This window comes from Oncorhynchus tshawytscha, linkage group LG26 (assembly GCF_018296145.1).
Source record: "Oncorhynchus tshawytscha isolate Ot180627B linkage group LG26, Otsh_v2.0, whole genome shotgun sequence".
NCBI classification, from domain to species: domain Eukaryota; kingdom Metazoa; phylum Chordata; class Actinopteri; order Salmoniformes; family Salmonidae; genus Oncorhynchus; species Oncorhynchus tshawytscha.
This window is the reverse complement of record NC_056454.1, coordinates 44,518,532-44,539,396: the sequence shown is the minus strand read 5'-3', so window position 1 is coordinate 44,539,396 and position 20,865 is coordinate 44,518,532. Positions and strand designations below refer to the sequence as shown.

General features: G+C 44.3%; 1 protein-coding gene and 1 pseudogene across 1 annotated transcript; both read left to right on the top strand.

Moving 5' to 3' along the window:
• Window positions 1-2,759: 2,759 nt before the first annotated feature.
• LOC112234323 lies at window positions 2,760-4,174 on the top strand (annotated as a pseudogene).
• Window positions 4,175-5,169: 995 nt separating this feature from the next.
• LOC112234359 (NADH dehydrogenase [ubiquinone] 1 alpha subcomplex subunit 10, mitochondrial) lies at window positions 5,170-15,167 on the top strand. The gene is made up of 10 exons (XM_024402415.2): window positions 5,170-5,355; window positions 5,751-5,919; window positions 6,195-6,410; window positions 6,626-6,712; window positions 6,947-7,068; window positions 9,918-9,985; window positions 10,114-10,168; window positions 12,137-12,222; window positions 12,352-12,460; window positions 14,917-15,167. Exons 1-10 carry the CDS (start codon window positions 5,281-5,283, stop codon window positions 14,983-14,985), a joined length of 1,056 nt encoding a protein of 351 aa, XP_024258183.1. The 5' UTR covers window positions 5,170-5,280; the 3' UTR covers window positions 14,986-15,167.
• The last annotated feature ends 5,698 nt before the right edge of the window (window positions 15,168-20,865 follow it).

Here is a 20,865-nt window from a genome sequence, read left to right as displayed (position 1 = left end):
GACTGGCAGATCCTGGCCGACTGGCAGATCCTGGCTGACTGGCAGATCCTGGCCGACTGGCAGATCCTGGCCGACTGGCAGTTCTGGCGGATCCTGGCAGACTGGCGGATCCTGGCAGACTGGCAGTTCTGGCGGATCCTGGCAGACTGGCGGATCCTGGCAGACTGGCGGATCCTGGCAGACTAGCGGATACTGGCTGACTGGCGGATCCTGGTTGACTGGCACTTCTGGCGGATCCTGAAAGACTGGCGGATCCTGGCTGACTGGCGGATCATGGACTGGCGGATCCTGGCTGACTGGCGGATCCTGGCTGACTGGCGGATCCTGGCTGACTGGCGGATCCTGGCAGACTGGCGGATCCTGGCTGAATGGCGGATCTAACTGATCCTGGCAGACTGGCGGATCCTGGCTGACTGGCGGATCCTGGCCGACTGGCAGTTCTGGCAGATCCCGGCTGACTGGCGGATCTGGAAGAGTCTGGTTGACTGGCAGATCTGGAAGAGTCTGGTTGACTGGCAGATCTGGAAGAGTCTGGTTGACTGGCAGATCTGGAAGGGTCTGGTTGACTGGCAGATCTGGAAGAGTATTGACTGGCAGATCTGGAAGAGTCTGGTTGACTGGCAGATCTGGAAGAGTCTGGTTGACTGGCAGATCTGGAAGAGTCTGGCTGACTGGCAGATCTGGAAGAGTCTGGCAGACTGGCGACGCTGGGCAGACTGGCGGTGCTGGGCAGACTGACGATGCTGGGCAGACTGGGGGCACTGGCGGCGCTGGGCAGACTGGCGGCACTAGCTGCTCCATATAGGCTGACAGCTCTGGCGGCTTCTTACAGACTGACCGCTCTGGCGGCTCCGTGCTGACTGGCAGCTCCTTGCAGACTGGCAGCTCCTTGCAGACTGGCAGCTCCTTACAGACTGACAGCTCCTTACAGACTGACAGCTCCGTGCAGACTGACAGCTCCGTGCAGACTGACAGCTCCGTGCAGACTGGCTGCTCCATGCAGACTGGCTGCTCCATGCAGACTGACAGCTCTGGCTGCTTCATGCAGACTGACAGCTCTGGCTGCTCCATGTAGACTGGCTGCTTCATGCAGACTGGCAGCTCGGGCTGCTTCATGTAGACTGACAGCTCTGGCTGCTCCATGCGGACTGACAGCTCTGGCTGCTCCATGTAGACTGACTGCTTCATGCAGACTGGCAGCTCGGGCTGCTTCATGTAGACTGACAGCTCTGGCTCCTCCATGCAGACTGACAGCTCTGACTGCTCCATGCAGACTGACTGCTTCATGCAGACTGGCAGCTCGGGCTGCTTCATGTAGACTGACAGCTCTGGCTGCTCCATGCAGACTGACAGCTCTGACTGCTCCATGCAGACTGACAGCTCTGACTGCTCCATGCAGACTGACAGCTCTGGCTGCTCTAAACAGGCGGAAGACTCCGGCAGCGCTGGAGATGAGGAAAACTCTAACAGCGCTAGATAGGCGTGAGACTCCGGCAGCGCAGGAGAGGAGAAAGGCTCTGGCTGCGCTAAACAGGCGGGAGGCTCCGGCAGCGCTGTAGAGGAGGAAGGCTCTGGCTGCGCTGAACAGGCGGGAGGCTCCGGCAGCGCTGTAGAGGAGAAAGGCTCTGGCTGCGCTGAACAGGCGGGAGACTCCAGCAGCGCAGGAGAGGAGAAAAGCGCTGGCTGCGCTGAACAGGCGAGAGACTCCGGCCGCGCAGGAGAGGAGAAAGGCTCTGGCTGCGCTGAACAGGCGGAAGACTCCAGCAGCGCTGTAGAGGAGAAAGGCTCCGGCAGCGCTGAACAGGTGGGACGCACTGTAGGCCTGATGCGTGGTGCTGGCACTGGTATGCCGTGCATGCTATGCCAAGCCCACACCTTTCTTTCTACTCTGTCCAATACATCCTCCACACTCTCAGACTCAGCACTCTGCTTCGCCGACAGCTCCAATTCCATCCATGGCTCTGCCCAGGGTCCTTGTCCGTCAAGGATCTCCTCCCAAGTCCATTTATCCAAAGAGTGCAGCCTCTCCCAATGCTGCTGCTGCCTCTGTTGCTTCTCCTGCTGCTGCCTTTGCTCCTGCTGCTGCCTTTGCTGCTGCTGCTGTTGCTCCTGCTGCACCTGTCGCTTCTCCTGCTGCTGCTGTTGCTGCTGCCTCTGTTTACCACGCCGCTTGGTCCTTGGTTGGTGGGTGATTCTGTAACGGTTTTCTAGTGGTGATGAAGGAGAGTCGGACCAAACTGCAGCGTGTCGATTGCGATCCATGTTTAATACAACAAAGAAACACGAACTTACAAAAAACAATAAACAAAACCGAAACAGCCTATCTGGTGCAAACTAACAGAGAGTACACATAGGACACTAAGGACAATCACCCACGACAAACTCAAAGAATATGGCTGCCTAAATATGGTTCCCAATCAGAGACAACGATAAGCATCTGCCTCTGATTGAGAACCACTCCAGACAGCCATAGACTTTGCTAGACAACCCACTAAGCTACAATCCCAATACCACCACCAAAACCCAAGACAAACACACCACAATTACAAAAACCCCATGCCACACCCTGGCCTGACCAAATACATAAAGATGAACACAAAATACTTTGACCAGGGCGTGACAAGTATATTTAAAACCAAATACTTTCAGACTTTTACTCAAGTAGTATTGTACTGGATGACATTCACTTTTACTTGAGCCATTTTCTATTAAGGTATCTTTACTTTTACTCAAGTATGACAAGTATGACTATTCGCCGTAGTATTCAACTTACGATGTCGGAAAACATGTCAGCAGGGGTGGAGCGATCAGAAAGATCAGATGGCAAGCTTGTGAAGATGGAGATTGACTACAGTTCAACTGTAGATACACGTCTACCGGAGTGTGCCAAAATGGCAAAAGAAGGTAGGCTGCAGGAGGCCGTTGAAAGCCTCTTGTCGCTGGAGATGCAAACAAGAACGGCTTCTGACATGGTGTCAACCTCCAGAATCCTGGTGGCTGTTGTGCAGATGTGCTATGAAGCGAAGGACATGGATGCCCTGAATGAAAACATCATGCTGCTCTGCTCTCTAAAAGGAGGAGTCAGCTCAAAGGGGCTGTTGCTAAGATGGTGCAATAATGTTACAAGTATGTAGATACCGTGACCGACCTGACCGTTAAGCTGAGACTCATTGACACACTACGCACAGTGACCGCTGGAAAGATCTATGTGGAGATTGAGCGAGCCAGGCTGACAAAAACAAACATCAAGGAGCAGCATGGCGAGGTCAAAGACGCCGCAGCAATCCTCCAAGAGCTGCAGGTGGAGACATACGGCTCCATGGAGAAGAAAGAGAAGGTGGAGTTCATCTTGGAGCAAATGAGACTGTGCATCGCTGTCAAGGACTACATCCGCTCCCAGATCATCAGCAAGAAGATCAACACCAAGTTCTTTACAGAGGATGGCACCGAGGAGTCTAAGCTGAAGTATTACAATCTGATGATCCAAGTAGACCAGCACGAGGGATCCTACTTGTCCATCTACAAACACTACTGTGCCATCTATGATACCCCCTGCATTCTGGAGGATAGCTCCAAATGGCAACACGCCCTGAAAAGTGTTGTTCTGTATGTGATACTGGCTCCCTACGACAACGAGCAGTCAGACCTGGTGCACAGAATCAACGAAGACAAGAAATTGGAAGAAATACCCAAATACAAGGACCTCCTGAAGCAGTTCACCACCATTGAGCTAATGCGTTGGGCCTCCCTGGTGGAGGATTATGGGGAGGAGCTGAGGGAGGGCTCCCCCGACAGCCCGGCCACCGACGTATTCAACTCCTCAGAGGAGGGCGAGAAGAGGTGGAAGGACCTCAAGAATAGAGTGGTGGAACACAATATAAGAATTATGGCCAAATATTACACAAGAATCACAATGAAGAGGATGGCTGGACTCCTGGACCTCTCCATTGACGAGTCTGAGGAGTTCCTCTCCAACCTGGTGGTGAACAAGACCATCTACGCCAAGGTGGACAGGCTAGCCGGCATCATCAACTTCCAGAGGACCCCAACGACCTGCTCAACGACTGGTCCCACAAACTGAACTCCCTCATGTCCCTGGTCAACAAAACCACACATCTCATCGCCAAAGAGGAGATGATACACAACCTGCAGTGATGAGGACCGAGTGCATTGTTTTCATGAAAAAATTTAATGTTCTTCTGAATATATATTGATGAATGAACCGTTATTCCAATGTCAACTACTCCAATTTTTGGAATAACAAATACCACACCCCTTTCTGTTTCTTACGGTCAGCAAAGTTGAAGCATTTACAATAAACAAGTCTTACGGCCATATGTTGTTACTATCTCTTGTCCCACTGATGTAATGCAAATTACATTGTTTAGAGTGGTCTCCCAATTGTATCTACTACAATCTGGGCATGTACTTTGTTCTAGAACCTAGACCACAGAGGGGCATACACTGTTAATGTTTTCTCTCCTGTTCCAACTCTCTTTTTCATGTAACCGTCATAAGGGATTTAGTGTTAGAGCATTTGCGTGCAACTTGCTGTATTAAAACATTTACTGTAAAAAAAAAAAAAGTAAAAAAAGTAGAAGTTAGAAAAGAGACAGTAGCTTCTTTTTCTTTGGTATCATGGTGTTCGTACGTTTTGTTTGTGCATGCCGCCACCTACTGGTAGTGTGTGTTCGATCACGTTACATTTGTGATACAAAAATAAAAAGGAAGGGGGAAAAATAAGAAATTGCACCACCAACCAACCCTATATAACACTATTTCATCAAAAGAAAAACATCTCAAAAACATCTTATAACTCTTCTGCGGTAAAATATCATACACCCATACTTCTCAGCTGCCACCTACGTTCATTAAAAACCCACTACAAACTACACCATTCCACTACTTTGATCCTATCTGCTCCTGCACCATGCCAACGGCCGGGAGGACGGGATACCACCCGTTAACACACCCTGTAACTCTTCTAAACGAGACAGTAGGTAGATCATCTTGAACATTTGAAATTCCTCTATTTCTTTCAGGCAATTCTATTGCACACTATTGATGACGTCAATATTAAGCGACCACGGACAAGAACCCCCCACACACACACACACACACACACACACGCGCGCACACACACACACATTGAAATGAAAACGTCAATATTAAGCGACTACGGGCAACAAAAAAAACTCCCGACGCGTTATTGTCGCGCAACGAAGGACTATCAAATAGAGCGATTTGGGAGACGATTTGTGGTTCTGGTGGAAAATAACCATGGTGGTACGGGTGCTCCAGTTGGTCCTCCCCTCGGGGATAGCCGTGTTCAAAATAGGGACAACTATTCGGACGGTAAGGTTGTAAAACGAATTGCCAAAATGCTCTCAAGCGCAACGAAAGACATCAAGTTCACAAGCTTTGATACAAGGACACCAGAACAACAATCCTAATGCTAACAGATGTGTGGTTTGCGTCTGTCAACAACTATTCTGCAATAATGTATTGTAAATAATTAACAGCTAGCTTCATTTAACTCAAAACAAGATGTCTAGCCTGCTAAATTAATTAGCTAATGTTTACTAGATGAGCTCAGAAGGTTGCCTGTTGGACCAGCCATTACTGGTGGATTTTAGTCAGGACAGGACAGAAGCATGACATTCAGATGCTCATTCTATTGACACTGAGTACATTTCAATATTTGATTTGTGAACTACTGTTCATTGATAAACATATATTCTGTATTTTAGGCTGGTATTCACACAAGCTCAGTAAGGAACCTGCGGTACGGTTGGTGGGCATATGCACTGGGCGAGAGAACAACTCCAAGGTTCAAGGAGAACAGCAAGATAATCTCCATTGATGGCAACCTGTCCTCAGGAAAGGGGGCGCTGGCCCAGAATCTGGCTGAAAAGCTGGGTAATGATCAGGCTGTTGTCAATGCAGTTATAAACTACTTGTTTATTAGGCTTTATAAGTTGGTAGGTTAGAAGTTGATAACGCCAATCATCTGCATTTTTATGACTCATTTAAAGCGCATATCAATGTGGCGTAGTTATGGTATTCTCTGCTAGTACCAACATTTTTCTTTTTTTAATCCCTTTCCTACCTGCTGGGACAAAACAGAAGGGCACAATGACCCCCCTGCCCCCATTGAAGATTGACAACATTAACACGTTGCCTGATGTCTGTAGGGATGCTGTACATGCCCGAGCCTGACACGCACTACTTGGACAAGATGACAGCGGAGAAGGCGCCTCTGCCAACCGCCTTTAATGGTAACTGCAGCCTGGAGAAGTTCTACGGAGACCCCAAGGCTGCTGACGGGAACTCCTACCGGCTGCAGGCATGGATGTACCTCATGAGGCTCCTGCAGTGGTCAGATGCCATGGAACACCTGCTCACCACAGGTATGGCTGGTTGGCTAAGGAATGCGCTCGCATATCACACAAAAAAATGACAGCAAGATTGTGTTAGGCTATTGGGGGAAAAACAACAGACATTTAGCTCTTGACGTGTTTCTGTAGTTAAATGAATGCCTAGTGCTATTCTAAATGTCTGTTTGCATTTAGATCTTAAACATTATTCTATTCATGTTCTTGTCATGAACTTTCTCTCGCTCCAGGCCAAGGTGTGGTCTTAGAGCGCTCCCCCTACAGTGACATGGTGTTTGTGGATGCCATGTTCAAACAGGGTTACATCAGAAAGCAGTGTAAGTACTGAAATCCCTATAACAAGGGTGGAACAGATCTGAATAGTCTTTTTGTATTGTTATGAATCGGATCAGGTTTAACATCAACTTGACAATGCCATGATATTGAAAGGTCATTATTGTTTTCAATAAATAAACGGGGTGAAGAAGCTTTTTTGCTCTATGTCACCATAAATAACATGAGGGCAATTTACATTGCTGAGGTCGATGAATCTTGTATGTTCTGTAATGCAGGTGTTGACCACTACAATGAAATCAAAGGTATCAGCATCTGTGAGTTCCTTCCCCCTCACTTGGTCATCTATGTGGACATGCCAGCAGAAGATGTGCAGAAGAAGCTGAAGGCATCAGGCAAGGTAGTGAGAGAAAAAAAATATCAGCCATATTAACCTCTTCTTGACATATTGTCTGTCTGTGAAAGACCATCCGTTATGTAGAACCTGTGGAATGTGACTGTTTATTTAACCGATTTTGAGACCTGTCCAAAAAGTATTGTAAATTGTGTGAATGCCTGGCACTGCTACAAGTTTTTCATATATTGATTTACACTTCAGTCCAATCAGAGACCCACAACTTTGGAAAACTGATCTAAAGTATGAATCAAATCAGGCAAGTTGAAAATAGCCTAGGTTTTAAGCACTGATGACTTGTCGTTAACACTACTCTAAGACTCCATATGTAACTTGATTTGCACCAGATTCCTCCTTTGCACCAGACTACTCCTTTGTAGTACCCTCCGTGATTATCTTTAAAGAGGGGATTATTGCTGGGGCCTCAATGCTAATAACTACCAGGCTTTGTGAGGCTCGACCGCCTGCCCGCCCGCCTGCCTGCCAAGTGTGAGAGGTGCTAAATAGGCAGCGCAGGCTGGAAAGCCACAACTCATTTCTGTAATTGTGACTGATTACCAGAGGCATTTGGCAAATTACAAATTCAAATTAAGAACATCATTCTCCGTTTGTGACAGGCTGAGCATAGTCTTTTTCTGTTTCTGAAATAGATCACAACCACTGTAGAGACTTTGAGACAAGTTTAAAATGCCTTTAGTTTAAAGCCCCAACAACATAACATGTTCAGGCTAGAGGTGCTATTTGGGTGTATGGTGTACAATAGTAGCCTGGTGGTGGTATATGGATTAGAGGTCGACCCATTATGATTTTTCAATACCGATTTATTGGAGGACCAAAGAAAAGCTGATGCCGATTTTTATATATATTTATAATAATGACAATTGCAACAATACTGAATGAACAATTAACCTTTTTATTTTAACTTAATATAATACATTAATACATTCAATTTAGTCCTAAATAAATAATGAAACATGTTCATGTTTGGTTTAAATAATGCAAAAACACAGTGTTGGAGAAGAAAGTAAAAGTGCAATATGTGCCATGTAAAAAGCCCATGTTTAAGTTCCTTGCTCAGAACATGAGAACATATGAAAGCTGGTGGTTCAATATTCCCAGTTCTTCAATATTCCCAGTTCTTCAATATTCCCAGTTATTATGTTTTAGGTTGTAGTTATTATAGGAATTACGACGTGTCGACCATTTATCTCTATACCATTTGTATTTCATTTACCTTTGACTATGGGATGTTCTTATAGGCACTTAGTTGATAGGCTTGAAGTCATAAACACCGCTGTGCCTCAAGCATTGCTAAAAGCTGCTCGCAAACACAGTAAAGTGCTGTTTGAATGAATGCTTACGAGCCTGCTGTTGCCTACCACCGCTCAGACTGCTCTATCAAATATCAAATCATAGACTTAATTATAATAAACAAATAGAAATACGAGCCTTTGGTCATTAATATGGTAAAATCCGGTAACTATCATTTCGAAAACAAAACGTTTATTCTTTCAGTGAAATATGGAACCGTTACGTATTTTGGCGAACGGGTGGCAACCCTAAGTCTAAATATTGCTGTTACATTGCACAACCTTCAATGTTATCTCATAATTATGTACAATTCTGGCAAATTAATTACGGTCTTTGTTAGAAAGAAACACAAGTTCGCAACAAGTCAGGCGGCACTAACTGTTGCATATACCCTGACTCTTCTCTTGCGTTCAGTGCAAGCAGTGACAATTTCCCTAGTTAATATTGCCTGCTAACATGCATTTATTTGAACTAAATATGCAGGTTAAAAAATATATACTTCTGTGTATTGATTTTAAGAAAGGCATTGATGTTTATGGTTAGGTACATTTGTGCAACGATTGGGCTTTTTTCACGAATGTGCTTTTGTTAAATCATCAGCCATTTGGCGAAGTTGAAGTAGGCTGTGATTTAGATGATAAATTAACAGGCACCGCATTGATTATATGCAACGCAGGACAAGCTAGTTAACCTATTAATATCATCAACCATGTGTAGTTAACTAGTGATTATGTGAAGATAAGTTTAAAGCTAGCTAGAAACTTACCTTGGCACCTTGCAGCCACAAGGTCCTTTTTGACGCTGCACTCGTGTAACAGGTGGTCAGCCTGCCACGCAGTCTCCTCATGGAGTGCAATGTAATCGGCCATAATCGGCGTCCAAAAAGGCAGATTATCGATTTTGTTATGAAATCGGCCCTAATTAATCGACCATGCAGATTAATCAGTTGACCCCTAGTTGTTATGAAATCGGCCCTAATTAATCGACCATGCCGATTAATCGGTTGACCCCTAGTTCAGCCATCAGTTTTAAAGCTGTTAAAAAAGCACATGTGGCTGTGTATGAACTTATGCTATTCAATGTTTCGGATGCATGTTAAATAACCTAATATCTTGTTCAGGCTATATGCCCAAAAGCTGCACTGTGTTTTAGGGTTTAAGCTTAATAGTGGTCAATACAGGAATGAAATCAAACTGAAGCCTGGATAAGAATACAAGGGTTGTCCTTGGCATAGATCTGTATCCGTTCCCACTGAACCATGTGATAGCGTGTGCCAAGAGTATTCTCAAGTTAGGCCTCATTACCTTTCTGCTCTACAAATCAGATCATTGAAGGTGAGAATGTTTCAACAGCTGTTCCAAACCGTTCTTCTGCTTGTTGACCACTTTGAGTGTTCCACTTGTTAACTTCAATCCATTTAAGGCACTTACACTAAGCCAGTGAATTGTGTTGAATGTGGTGTAGTTATTTAAACTTTTCAAATAGCCTATTTACTAATGTGTGTTGTTCCTGTCTTTTATTAATCTATCCTGTCTTACCCTCAGGATGTGCCCCTACCCTATCTGAAGAGCATTGAGGACGCGTACAAGAAGACCTACCTTCCCAAAATAAGGTTGGTGGACTACAAAGCTGTCTATTGAAGGGAATACTATGCTCGATACCTCTGCGATGACCCCATGGATGGCTCATCATGCTGTTTGATGTTTAACCTTTTTCTGAGATAGTTTTTCTGTATTTCAGTGAGAATGCAGAATTGCTTGCTTATGATGCAATGCAGGCACAAGACATCGAGAGGGTAAGAAAATACAATGTGTGACTAGAGGCCAGGGATCGCCATCTTTCCCTTGTCAAGATGACTTGATGTGTATCTATACTGAACAGAAATATCTGAATGCAACAATTTCAACAAATTTACTGAGTTACAGCTCATATAAGGAAATCGGGCAATTTAAATAAATTCATTAGGCCCTAATCTATGGATTTCACATTACTGGGCAGGGACGCAGCCATGGGTGGGCCTGAAAAGGCATGGTCCCACCCACTTGGGAGCCATGCCCCACCCACTGGGGAGCCAGGCCTCACCAATCAGAATGAGTCCACAAAAGGGCTTTATTATAGACTGAGATACTCCTCACTTTAATCAGCTGTCGGGGTGGCTGGTCTCAGACAATCCCGAGGGTGAAAAAGCTGGATGTGGAGGTCCTGGGCTGGCGTGGTTACACGTGGTCTGCGGTTGAGGGCAGTTGGATGTACTGCCAAATTCTTTAAAACGACATTGGAGGCAGCTTATGGTAGAGATATGAACATTCAATTCTCTGGCAACAGCTCTGGTGGACATACCTGCAGTCAGCATGCCAATTGCACGCTCCCTCAAAACTTGAGCCATCTGTGGCATTGTGTTATGTGACAAAACTGCACATTTTAGTGGCCTTTTATTGTTCCCCGCACAAGTGTAATGATCATGCCGTGTAATGATCATCATATCCATCCTGTTAGCGGGATCTAAGCCATAAGATTAATCAGCTCCTTAATATGCCACACCTGTCAGGTGGATGGATTATCTTGGCAAAGGCTAAATGCTCATTAACGGGGATGTAAAACAAATTTGTGCACAAAATTTGAGAGAAATAAGCTTTTTGTGTGTATGGAACATTTCTGGGATCTCTTATTTCAGCTCATGAAACATGGAACCAACACTTTACAGGTTGCTTTTATATTTTAGTTCAGTAATAGATACATGGGCTCTGATACGATACAGGAACGATACGATTTGGTTTGATTTTAGAGGAATGAATCGATACGATTCGATGCACTAACATTTGTTGCATTGACACATTCATTTTTCCATTCTGAGTTAAAATCTGCTTCTGATTGAGCTCATGAGCTGGGGCTTCTCTGAGCTGGATTTGTGTATGGTGTGTGTGTGTAGTCACCTGAGCCATAGGGGACACTGGGCATCTAACACTATCAGTTAGGGGGGCGACAATGTTTTGGTTTTTGTCCTCCACTACTTTTGCTCTGAAATCACCATCTTGCAGGACAGGCACGCAGATGCAAGCAATTAGTTCATGATTTAGTGACGTCATTCCTTACAAAGCTGTCCCACAGCTTCACCACAATATTGCATCGGCACCGAAGTATGGCAATAATATTGTATCGTTGAGGTCCCTGGCAATTCCCAGCCTTATTACATTGGTTGTCACTCAAAAAAATAAAGCCTAATATTGCGCAAGCCATTTTGCCTACATTTGAATGCTGAAGGTGACCTGCAGATGTGCCAGATCAGGAATAGGTTTACCTCTCATTGGTCAGTGCACACGAAGCTGCGTGCAGATTGACTATGATACAAATATTGCCTGGGGTTGTTCGGCTTGGAAAATTACTTGTAGATCAATGGCTGCCAAAATAATTACATGCTTAGTTTAACACTGAAGGAGAGGACACCGTTGTCACAAAATATGAGGAAATTTCCGAAGGTAGAGAGAAGGTAATTTGAGCATTTAAAAATATTTTTTGAGATGCATAACATTTGAATCGATTTTTCTGAACAATGCATGCTATATTTGGATCGGTTTGGGTTTACACAGCCTGATGCACTCATATCTTAAACCTATAAAATGGGACCGATATGAATCGCTGCATCCCTATTGGAGACATGAGAACACAAACATACTGTTGATGTTATTTTATAGGCCTATCCAATCCCTCACAAAATCCTATTGTCAAAATAGACTTACATTATTTTTGTTTATCTCATCTACAGATTGCAGAAGACATTGAGGACTTGAAGTTCGAGAAAGGACCTTGGGTAGAACAGGATGACGTCACATTACACTACATGAGAATGCTGTAAGTAGATCCACTTCATTTGTTCCCTAGATGTGTAGCCCTGAAACTAAGTGTTGTCGCTACATTCCTGTCACATTTAGTACATGGCCTTCTCATCAGCCTGCTGTTTTCCTGCCTCGCTCTCCCCAGGGTGGAAGACAAGATGAGGGTGGCAGACCTCACCCTTGTACCCAACTTCCTCCCTGAGGTCACCATCGGCGCTCACGAGTATGACGCAGGCTACTATGCCTTCAAATCGGTAAGGGAGAAAAGCACTCTACTTATCTTATGATATACGATGACCTGATATAACCAGACCAATTCTCTTTTTTAAATTTTTATTTTATTTTTTACCTTTATTTAATTCAGCTAGTCCGTTAAGAACACATTCTTATTAATAATGAGGTGCTACCTGGGAACAGTGGGTTAACTGCCTTGTTCAAGGGCAGAACGACAGAATTTTACGGGGATTCGATCCAGCAACATTTTGGTTACTGACCCAACGCTCTAACCACTAGGCTACCTTCAGCCCCTCTTATGACGTTGTGGTGCTTGATCACCTGGTATATCTACACTATGAGAGAAGTGGAGAATAATGAGATTGGACCTTAACCGTGCTGGAGAATGAGGTTTGGGCCTTAACCGTGCTGGAGAATGAGGTTTGGGCCTTAACCATGCTGGAGAATGAGGCTTGGGCCTTAACCGTGCTAGAGAATGAGGTTTGGGCCTTAACCGTGCTGGAGAATGAGGCTTGGGCCTTAACCGTGCTGGAGAATGAGGCTTGGGCCTTAACCGTGCTGGAGAATGAGGCTTGGGCCTTAACCGTGCTGGAGAATGAGGTTTGGGCCTTAACCATGCTGGAGAATGAGGTTTGGGCCTTAACCGTGCTGGAGAATGAGGCTTGGGCCTTAACCGTGCTGGAGAATGAGGTTTGGGCCTAAACACTACTCCTTTTCACCCTTTTTTATTAGAGTTTTTTTTTTGTGTAGTATTTTTCCTTCTCCCTCTCTTCTGGCTTGTGTCCGTCCACAATGTTTTTTCCTCCATTTTTTCCTCCATCATAAACTGAAATGTATAGAATGATAGAGATGCCAGATGTGGAATATTCTCATGTCTCTAATAGTCATTGGTATCATTGTTGCAGGAAAACATTCTGTTCTGACCTTTTTAAAGTTTATTGACTGGAGATGAGTTGTCTGGCTGCTGCTGTAAAGTGGGGGTATATAAATGTGCTACAGGGTCTTTTGGGCTGAACGTTTTGTATGGTGTGCATTATCATACTAGAACAAGTGGGAGGATAAGCATGGGGTAATATGAACTATGGCGAGCTTAGGTTGTCTATATTTTCTCCTCTGTACTTTTATGTTGACAAAGTTCACTTCTGCTGAAGTGCAGGGTAGGATTCTGCAATGGAGCATGTACTGTTTGACAAAACTAGGAATCGATAGGGGCTTGTCTGGGGATTCATTTAGGTTTCGGCAGGTAAAAAACTTGAGTTGAACTGCAGATGCCAAGAACCCAAAGTAAACAAAATAAAACCTCTCCAATATTGATATTTCCAATCAAACACAACTTCTCCAATCTTCAATTGTATTTGAAGCTGTAAATAAATGTCTTTATTTTTTAGCTTCTTTGGCTGTCTGATAACAGTACTGGATAAGAGAAGCCGTGTAGGACTCTGTTAACACTAGACTCTCTTTTTAAAAAATGATTATTTTTTTTACTCATACTCACAAGACTAATGGTGTAGCGTGGCCCGGGTGACAGAGAGCGGCGTGGCTGTATCACATTAGCAGTGACTAATTCAGTAACTTATTACTACATTAGCAGTAACTAATGCTGTAACTTATCACATTAGCAGTAACTCCTACCGTGCTGTTTTCCAAGTCTCTGGGGTGATGGATTGCAATGTCGCCCCCAGTGACACAACACTTTGCTTTACCATTAGTCTTTACTATCATCCCATGTCCAAGGGATAGATGAGTCTTGAGTGGCTAGTTCTTCAATGCTTAAGGGAATAAGTAGGCCCGGCTCCTTAAATCATAGAACTCTTAAAGATGCCCAAGTGTCCTGTGGAATCTCACTTGTCTCTTCTTACCCAAACAATTCCCACAACTGATTTTGGACTTATGATTATTGAAACCCCTTGCTTTGGCTTAGTTTTAATGATTTGTTTTGTAAAGTGTATGCTATGACTTTCCCCCTTCTTCAGAGGGTTTCAGAACATGTCAACTATTACCCAATTGATTTAATTACATGCTCAGTATTAAAGGGATACTTTGGGATTTTGTCAATGAGGCCCTTTATCTACTTTCCCAGAGTCAGATGAACTCATGGACACCATTTTTATGTATTTGCCTGTGGTTTGAAGGACATTGCTAACTAGCGTTAGCTAATGATAGTTAGCGTTGGCTCGCAAAACTACCTCTAACTTCCTTCATACTGAACACGGAGACAAAAAAAATGGTATCCATAAGTTTATCTGACTCTGGGGAAGTGGATAAAGGGCCTCATTGCCAAAATCCTGAAGTATATCCCTTTTAAGTTGTTTAATTTTAGCCAACCTGTCTGTTTCTCACTTACATTTTCTTGCGATATTTTTTGCCAACTATTCCAGGTAATACAGCCCAGATGTGTTAGGATGCCTAATAGGCTATTTCCCCTGTCACCTCTCCATATAATTCAATTCACAAATGTTTCTTTTCTCTCCAAAAGCTCTTGGGAAAGAAGTATGCTGAAGGTTATAACGCAGATATCGGAGATAAGAACATCTGGCTGAAGTGATTGCGTGGACCTGACTTTCTCTGGAGCTGATTGGTGTAGATGAATGTTTCCTTCCCTCACGCACCTGCTCACTCCTCCCTATGGGCAGAGAAGTCTAAATATGGGGTCATCCATTTCATCCGATCAGCAACGTTCTCTTCTGTCTATGTATCAATGTACGCATTAAAAACTTTTTAAAATAATTGAAACTTTTTAAAATGGCAATGTTCCTTCATGTTTAAAATATGCATCTAGCTTTTTCAAGAACGATAATAGCAATTAGGATGAGCTGAAATATCTCCTCTTTCATCCCAAGTCATATTACTGACTTTTATTCAGGAAACTTTCAATTTTGCTGTCCCAGTTTAAGCGACTTGCATCATTATAATGTGTCCTTTTAGTCTTTTCTTTAGCAGATGCTTCAGTGACTGACTCAGTGCCAATTGAGGTGTTACAACCCCATAGGGGCTCTGGAAGCAGGTAGCCAATTCGGCAGGACTTCACAGTGTGCCTGTTGTACCGAACGTGTCTGTTGTAATGAAGTGGCTCACAAACCAATTGGCTTCCAGCTGTTCTATAGCTGCATATCAGACACAATGCATTTATAAATAACGTGTATAAAATGTGCCTCGGCAGTTATGATCTATGCATTAAGGACAACATATACTTTTGCTTGCATTTCATGAATGGGAAGGATTGTGTTTCATTCAGATGACGGTTCAGGTGCTTCTCATTTCAGTCTCGTGGTATTGTTAGGTTCTTAGAGTAAAAACTCACAGATAAGTAAAGCTCAAACCAAGTTTATTCACACACTGGGTTATACAGCTGCATACGACAAAGACATGGTTCCACCAGCACAAATATATATATATATATATATATATATATATATACCCCAATTTTGGAGAAGTATCCTCCTTTCCTCTAAACATGACATCTTTATTGCTAGGCAGAACTTTAGTGATATCTGTTCTTCCTCACTTTATCTGACCTGACCTCAGCCCCAAATTCCTCACTTCTCCCAATAGGATCCCTGATGTCTACCGATAACATATTCTGGCAATGTAAATGTTCCACATTCCCTCTCTCCCTCAGTGACATGAATAGGGATACTTCATATTTTCAAGTGTAGAACTCGGAACCCATCAGTGTGGATCAGATAAAGGGATTATCCAGAGGGCTTGACATGGTCAAATTGATTCAGCCAAAAACATATCTAAATTCAGATTTATTATTGAACCAGAACATCAATTGTTATTTCTGGTTGTTTATCAAAGTTAGCTGGCTAAATAATTGATCCTGAGATATAGTATACCCCTCTGTTGTTCAGATAAAAAAACAAGAACAATTCCTCTCTATTTTTACAGATTGACTTTAAGAGCCTGATTGCTATTAATTTACCACCAGCTGACTCTTCAGCATTTACTCCCCCCTATCTCTCTCTCGCACACACACACACACACCCAGCAGTATTGACACACCTACACCACTGTAGCTCAGTGCAGACAGACGACAGGGTGCTGTTACTCTCGGACAGAGAGGAGCAGAGCCGTAGGCTGGGGCAATTCGACGCTGTCCTCTACCAAAGTGTTAATTGAAAAGACGACATTAAGAAGGTTAAAGGAGCCCTTGTCAACCTCACCTTAAAAGTGTCACTGTGATCTGTTAGTGAAGCTCTGCTGATCTTTCCTGTGCAAATGGTTCTAGCGGGTGAAACCTTTCAATGAACAAATGCCTCCCTCCCCTGAGTCCATTTTCACATGGGCCACTTTGAATTCAATCGACAGTAGGCTAGTGATTTTCACAGCTCATGAGAGAAGCAAGAGTTTGGTAATTGCCATTATAAAATGAGTCTCATGACTTGTTATAGGATGTCACGGTCACAGTTGAAATCCGTTTTACAGAACTCTCTTATGGCGGCTCAGACGGATCATTTTACAAAGCTAGACACCAACCATGTGCAAGAATTGGAAAACACATTCAAAAGGGTAACTGGAGGACGAAGAGTAAGCTGCATCATGACGATAAAAAAGAAGTTAAACTTCTAGAAGGTTATGGCCTACTTCTTCAGTACATTTTTATCTGGGGCCATAAACCATTCAGCTGAAAATATATTTAATTAAGTCCAACTCTGAAAACTGAGCAGCACAGTCCATGTGGTAGTTCAGTTTGATCGTTTCGCCATACGATGCCATCTTCGGCCAGTCTGGACTCTGGAGTCAGTATTTGGTCCCACTGGCTCGGTTGTCTAAGCCTGAACACACTGACCAAATCTGTAGAAATCGCTCTGGCTCTGCGAGAGAAGCAGTGCAAATGTCTCTTTATTTTGTCAGCTGGAGGAGCTAGCGTCTCGTAGTAACTCATCAACTCCTGATTGCCAGTACTGAAACAGTACTGTGAGACAAGGGGAAGTTTCCAATTACGCACATCCTGCTGATAGATCCCAACGGGATTTTGGGGTCTTGGACTTCATATGATACTTTCTCCCAATTAAATTAGTGTAATCGACAGTTTGAATCAAAGAAACCAACGTTTCTTGGTCCAATGCTAAAATGCTCTCTGGTTTCAATGGTTTCTATTTCAATGTTTTCTTATGTCAGTAATTTCTTTGGATTTGTGAAACATGGAACTGCATTTTTCAAGTTTTCTCAACTTTTCAATTTCTTTGTCAGTTGACTACGAGGGAGATTTAGGATTATGAAGCACAAACCAGATTAGGTGCCGTGGCCTCAGTCGAGATGGTTTGCAGTTGCACTGTAGGAGAGGAGGCTCAGTTTCAAAAGGGGGCACTGTTGTGCCACTGCAACAGTACATTTTCTGTCTTTGATATGCATACTGTGGTGTGTCGTTTTTAGTCTCCGTGCTTTTGTCCTGGGTGCAGTTGATGTCAAGAAGCTTCTATTATGACATCAGCATTTTAAGAATATACATTTTTAATGTCCTCAGAGGGACTTATCCAGCAGTTGTTGTTGGAGGTTCTTTAGTCTTTGATTTGAGAGAATATTCAGGATTCTATTATATAATATAAATACTTATATGTCTGCTGCCAGTAAAATAGGCTATAATAGCAGAGGTATATGATATTATCAGAAACTATAAATTGTAATTAATGTAATAAACAATGCAATTAATTGAAAAGTAATACAACATTGATTTAATTAACATCTGTCCAGAGCACTTAAATGAACAATATTTTCCATGATCATCCATCAATGCTCTTTAAAAAACAAAATCATGCCAATAAATCAATATTGCTCACGTGTTGTAGTTTAAGGATAAATACTACTTTCTTGGGATCCACCAACGTGATTCTTCTGAGTGGACTAAAATCTGTTAGTTCTGTAGTTGTGTAAGTCAGAATGAGTCACTCATAATGATTGGACAAGCTTTACATCTCAGCTGATATCAAACATTCCAAACAGATTTGTGCTCCCTCTCATTTAAAACAGCAGTCACATTGACAGTCTACGTCAACCTCAAGGAAGTTTATTCGCCTGAGACCCCATATTCCTTCACTTACAATTTGGATCCAACAGACTCTATAGTATGTCTACAGTGCATTCGGAAAGTATTCAAACCCCTAGACTTTTACAAATGTTGTTACATTACAGCCTTTTTCTAAAATTGATTCAATTTTTTGTTTTCCTCATCAATCTACACACAATACCCCCATAATGACAAAGCAAAAACAGTACTTTGTTGAAGCACCTTTGGCAGTGATTACAGCCTCAGTCTTCTTGGGTATGACGCTACAAGCATGGCACACCTGTATTTGGCGAGTTTCTCCCATTCTTCTCTACATATCCTCTCAAGCTCTGTCAGGTTGGATGTAGAGCATTGCTGCACAGATATTTTCAGGTGTCTCCAGAGATGTTCGATCGGGTTCAAGTCTGGGCTCTGGCAGGGCCACGCAAGGACATGCAGAGACTTGTCCCAAAGCCATTCCTGCATTGTCTTGGCCGTGTGCTTAGGATCTTTCTGTACTTTGCTTCGTTCATCTTTCCCTGAATCCTAACTCGTCTCCCAGTTCCTGCCTTTGAAAAACATCCCCACAGCATGACGCTGCCACCACCATGCTTTACTGTGCCAGGTTGGTGCCAGGTTTCCTCCAGACGTGACACTTGGCATTCAGGCCAAAAAGTTAAATCTTACTTTCATCAGACCAGAGAATCTTGTTTCTCATGGCCTGAGAGTCCTTTAGGTGCCTTTTGGCAAACTCCAAGCGGGCTGTCATGTGCCTTTTACTGAGGAGTGGCTTCAGCCTGACCACTCTACCATAAAGGCCTGATTGGTGGAGTGGAAGGGAACTGAGTGATTGAGCAATCACCAATAGGACAAGGAGAAGGGAACTGAGCGATCACCTCTAGGAGAGGGAGAAGGGAACTGAGCGATCACCTCTAGGAGAGGGAGAAGGAAACCGAGTGATCACCCCAGGAGAGGGGAAGGGAACTGAGCGATCATCTCTAGGAGAGGAAGAAGGGAACTGAGCGATCATCTCTAGGAGAGGGAGAAGGGAACTGAGCGATCACCTCTGGGAGAGGGAGAAGGGAACTGAGCGATCACCTCTAGGAGAGTGAGAAGGGAACTGAGCGATCACCTCTAGGAGAGTGAGAAGGGAACTGAGCGATCACCTCTAGGAGAGTGAGAAGGGAACCGAGTGATCACCTCTAGGAGAGGGAGAAGGGAACCGAGTGATCACCCCCAGGACAAGGGGAAGGGAACTGAGCGATCACCTCTAGGAAGGGATTCCGAAAGAAGAGGACAAGGTAGATGCAAGCCACCAGGGGTTGGAGAACATAATGAGCAGATCAAAGCATCTGACACAGCAGAGTAGCAGGGTGTCAGAAGAACAGTCTAGCAGTGTCAGAGGAGCAGGGGAGCAGGGTAGCAAGGTGTCAGATGAACAGGGTAGAGGGTGACAGATGAACAGGGTAGAAAGGTGTCAGAGGAACAGTGTAGCAGGGTGGCAGGGTGTCAGAGGAATAGTGTAGCAGGGTAGCACGATAGCAGGGTGTCAGAGGAACAGTGTAGCAGGGTAGCACGGTAGCAGGGTGTCAGAGGAACAGTGCAGCAGGGTAGCACGGTAGCAGGGTGTCAGAGGAACAGTGTAGCAGGGTAGGGTAGCATGGTGTCAGAGGAACAGTGTAGCAGGGTAGCAGGGTGTCAGAGGAACAGTGTAGCAGGGTAGCAGGGTAGCACAGTAGCAGGGTGTCAGAGTAACAGTGTAGCAGGGTAGCACAGTAGCAGGGTGTCAGAGGAACAGTGTAGCAGGGTAGCACAGTAGCATGGTGTCAGAGGAACAGTGTAGCAGGGTAGCACGATAGCAGGGTGTCAGAGTAACAGTGTAGCAGGGTAGCACAATAGCACGGTGTCAGAGGAACAGTGTAGCACGGTAGCAGGTTGTCAGAGGAACAGTGTAACAGGGTAGCAGTGTAGCAGGGTGTCAGAGGAACAGTGTAGCAGGGTAGCAGGGTGTCAGAGGAACATTGTAGCAGGGTAGCATGATAGCAGGGTGTCAGAATAACAGTGTAGCAGGGTAGCACAATAGCACGGTGTCAGAGGAACAGTGTAGCACGGTAGCAGGTTGTCAGAGGAACAGTGTAACAGGGTAGCAGTGTAGCAGGGTGTCAGAGGAGCAGTGTAACAGGATAGCAGTGTAGAAGGGTGTCAGAGGAGCAGTGTAACAGCGTAGCAGTGTAGCAGGGTGTCAGAAGAGCAGTGTAACAGGGTAGCAGTGTAGCAGGGTGTCAGATGAGCAGGGTAGCAGGGTGTCAGAAGAGTAGTGTAGCAGGGTGTAAAAGGATCAGTACCTCTTAAATGTGAATGAGATGGACAGCTGCCACCGCGGGGGCGGGGGACATGGGAGGTCTCAATGACAAGTCAATCATGAAACCAACACAT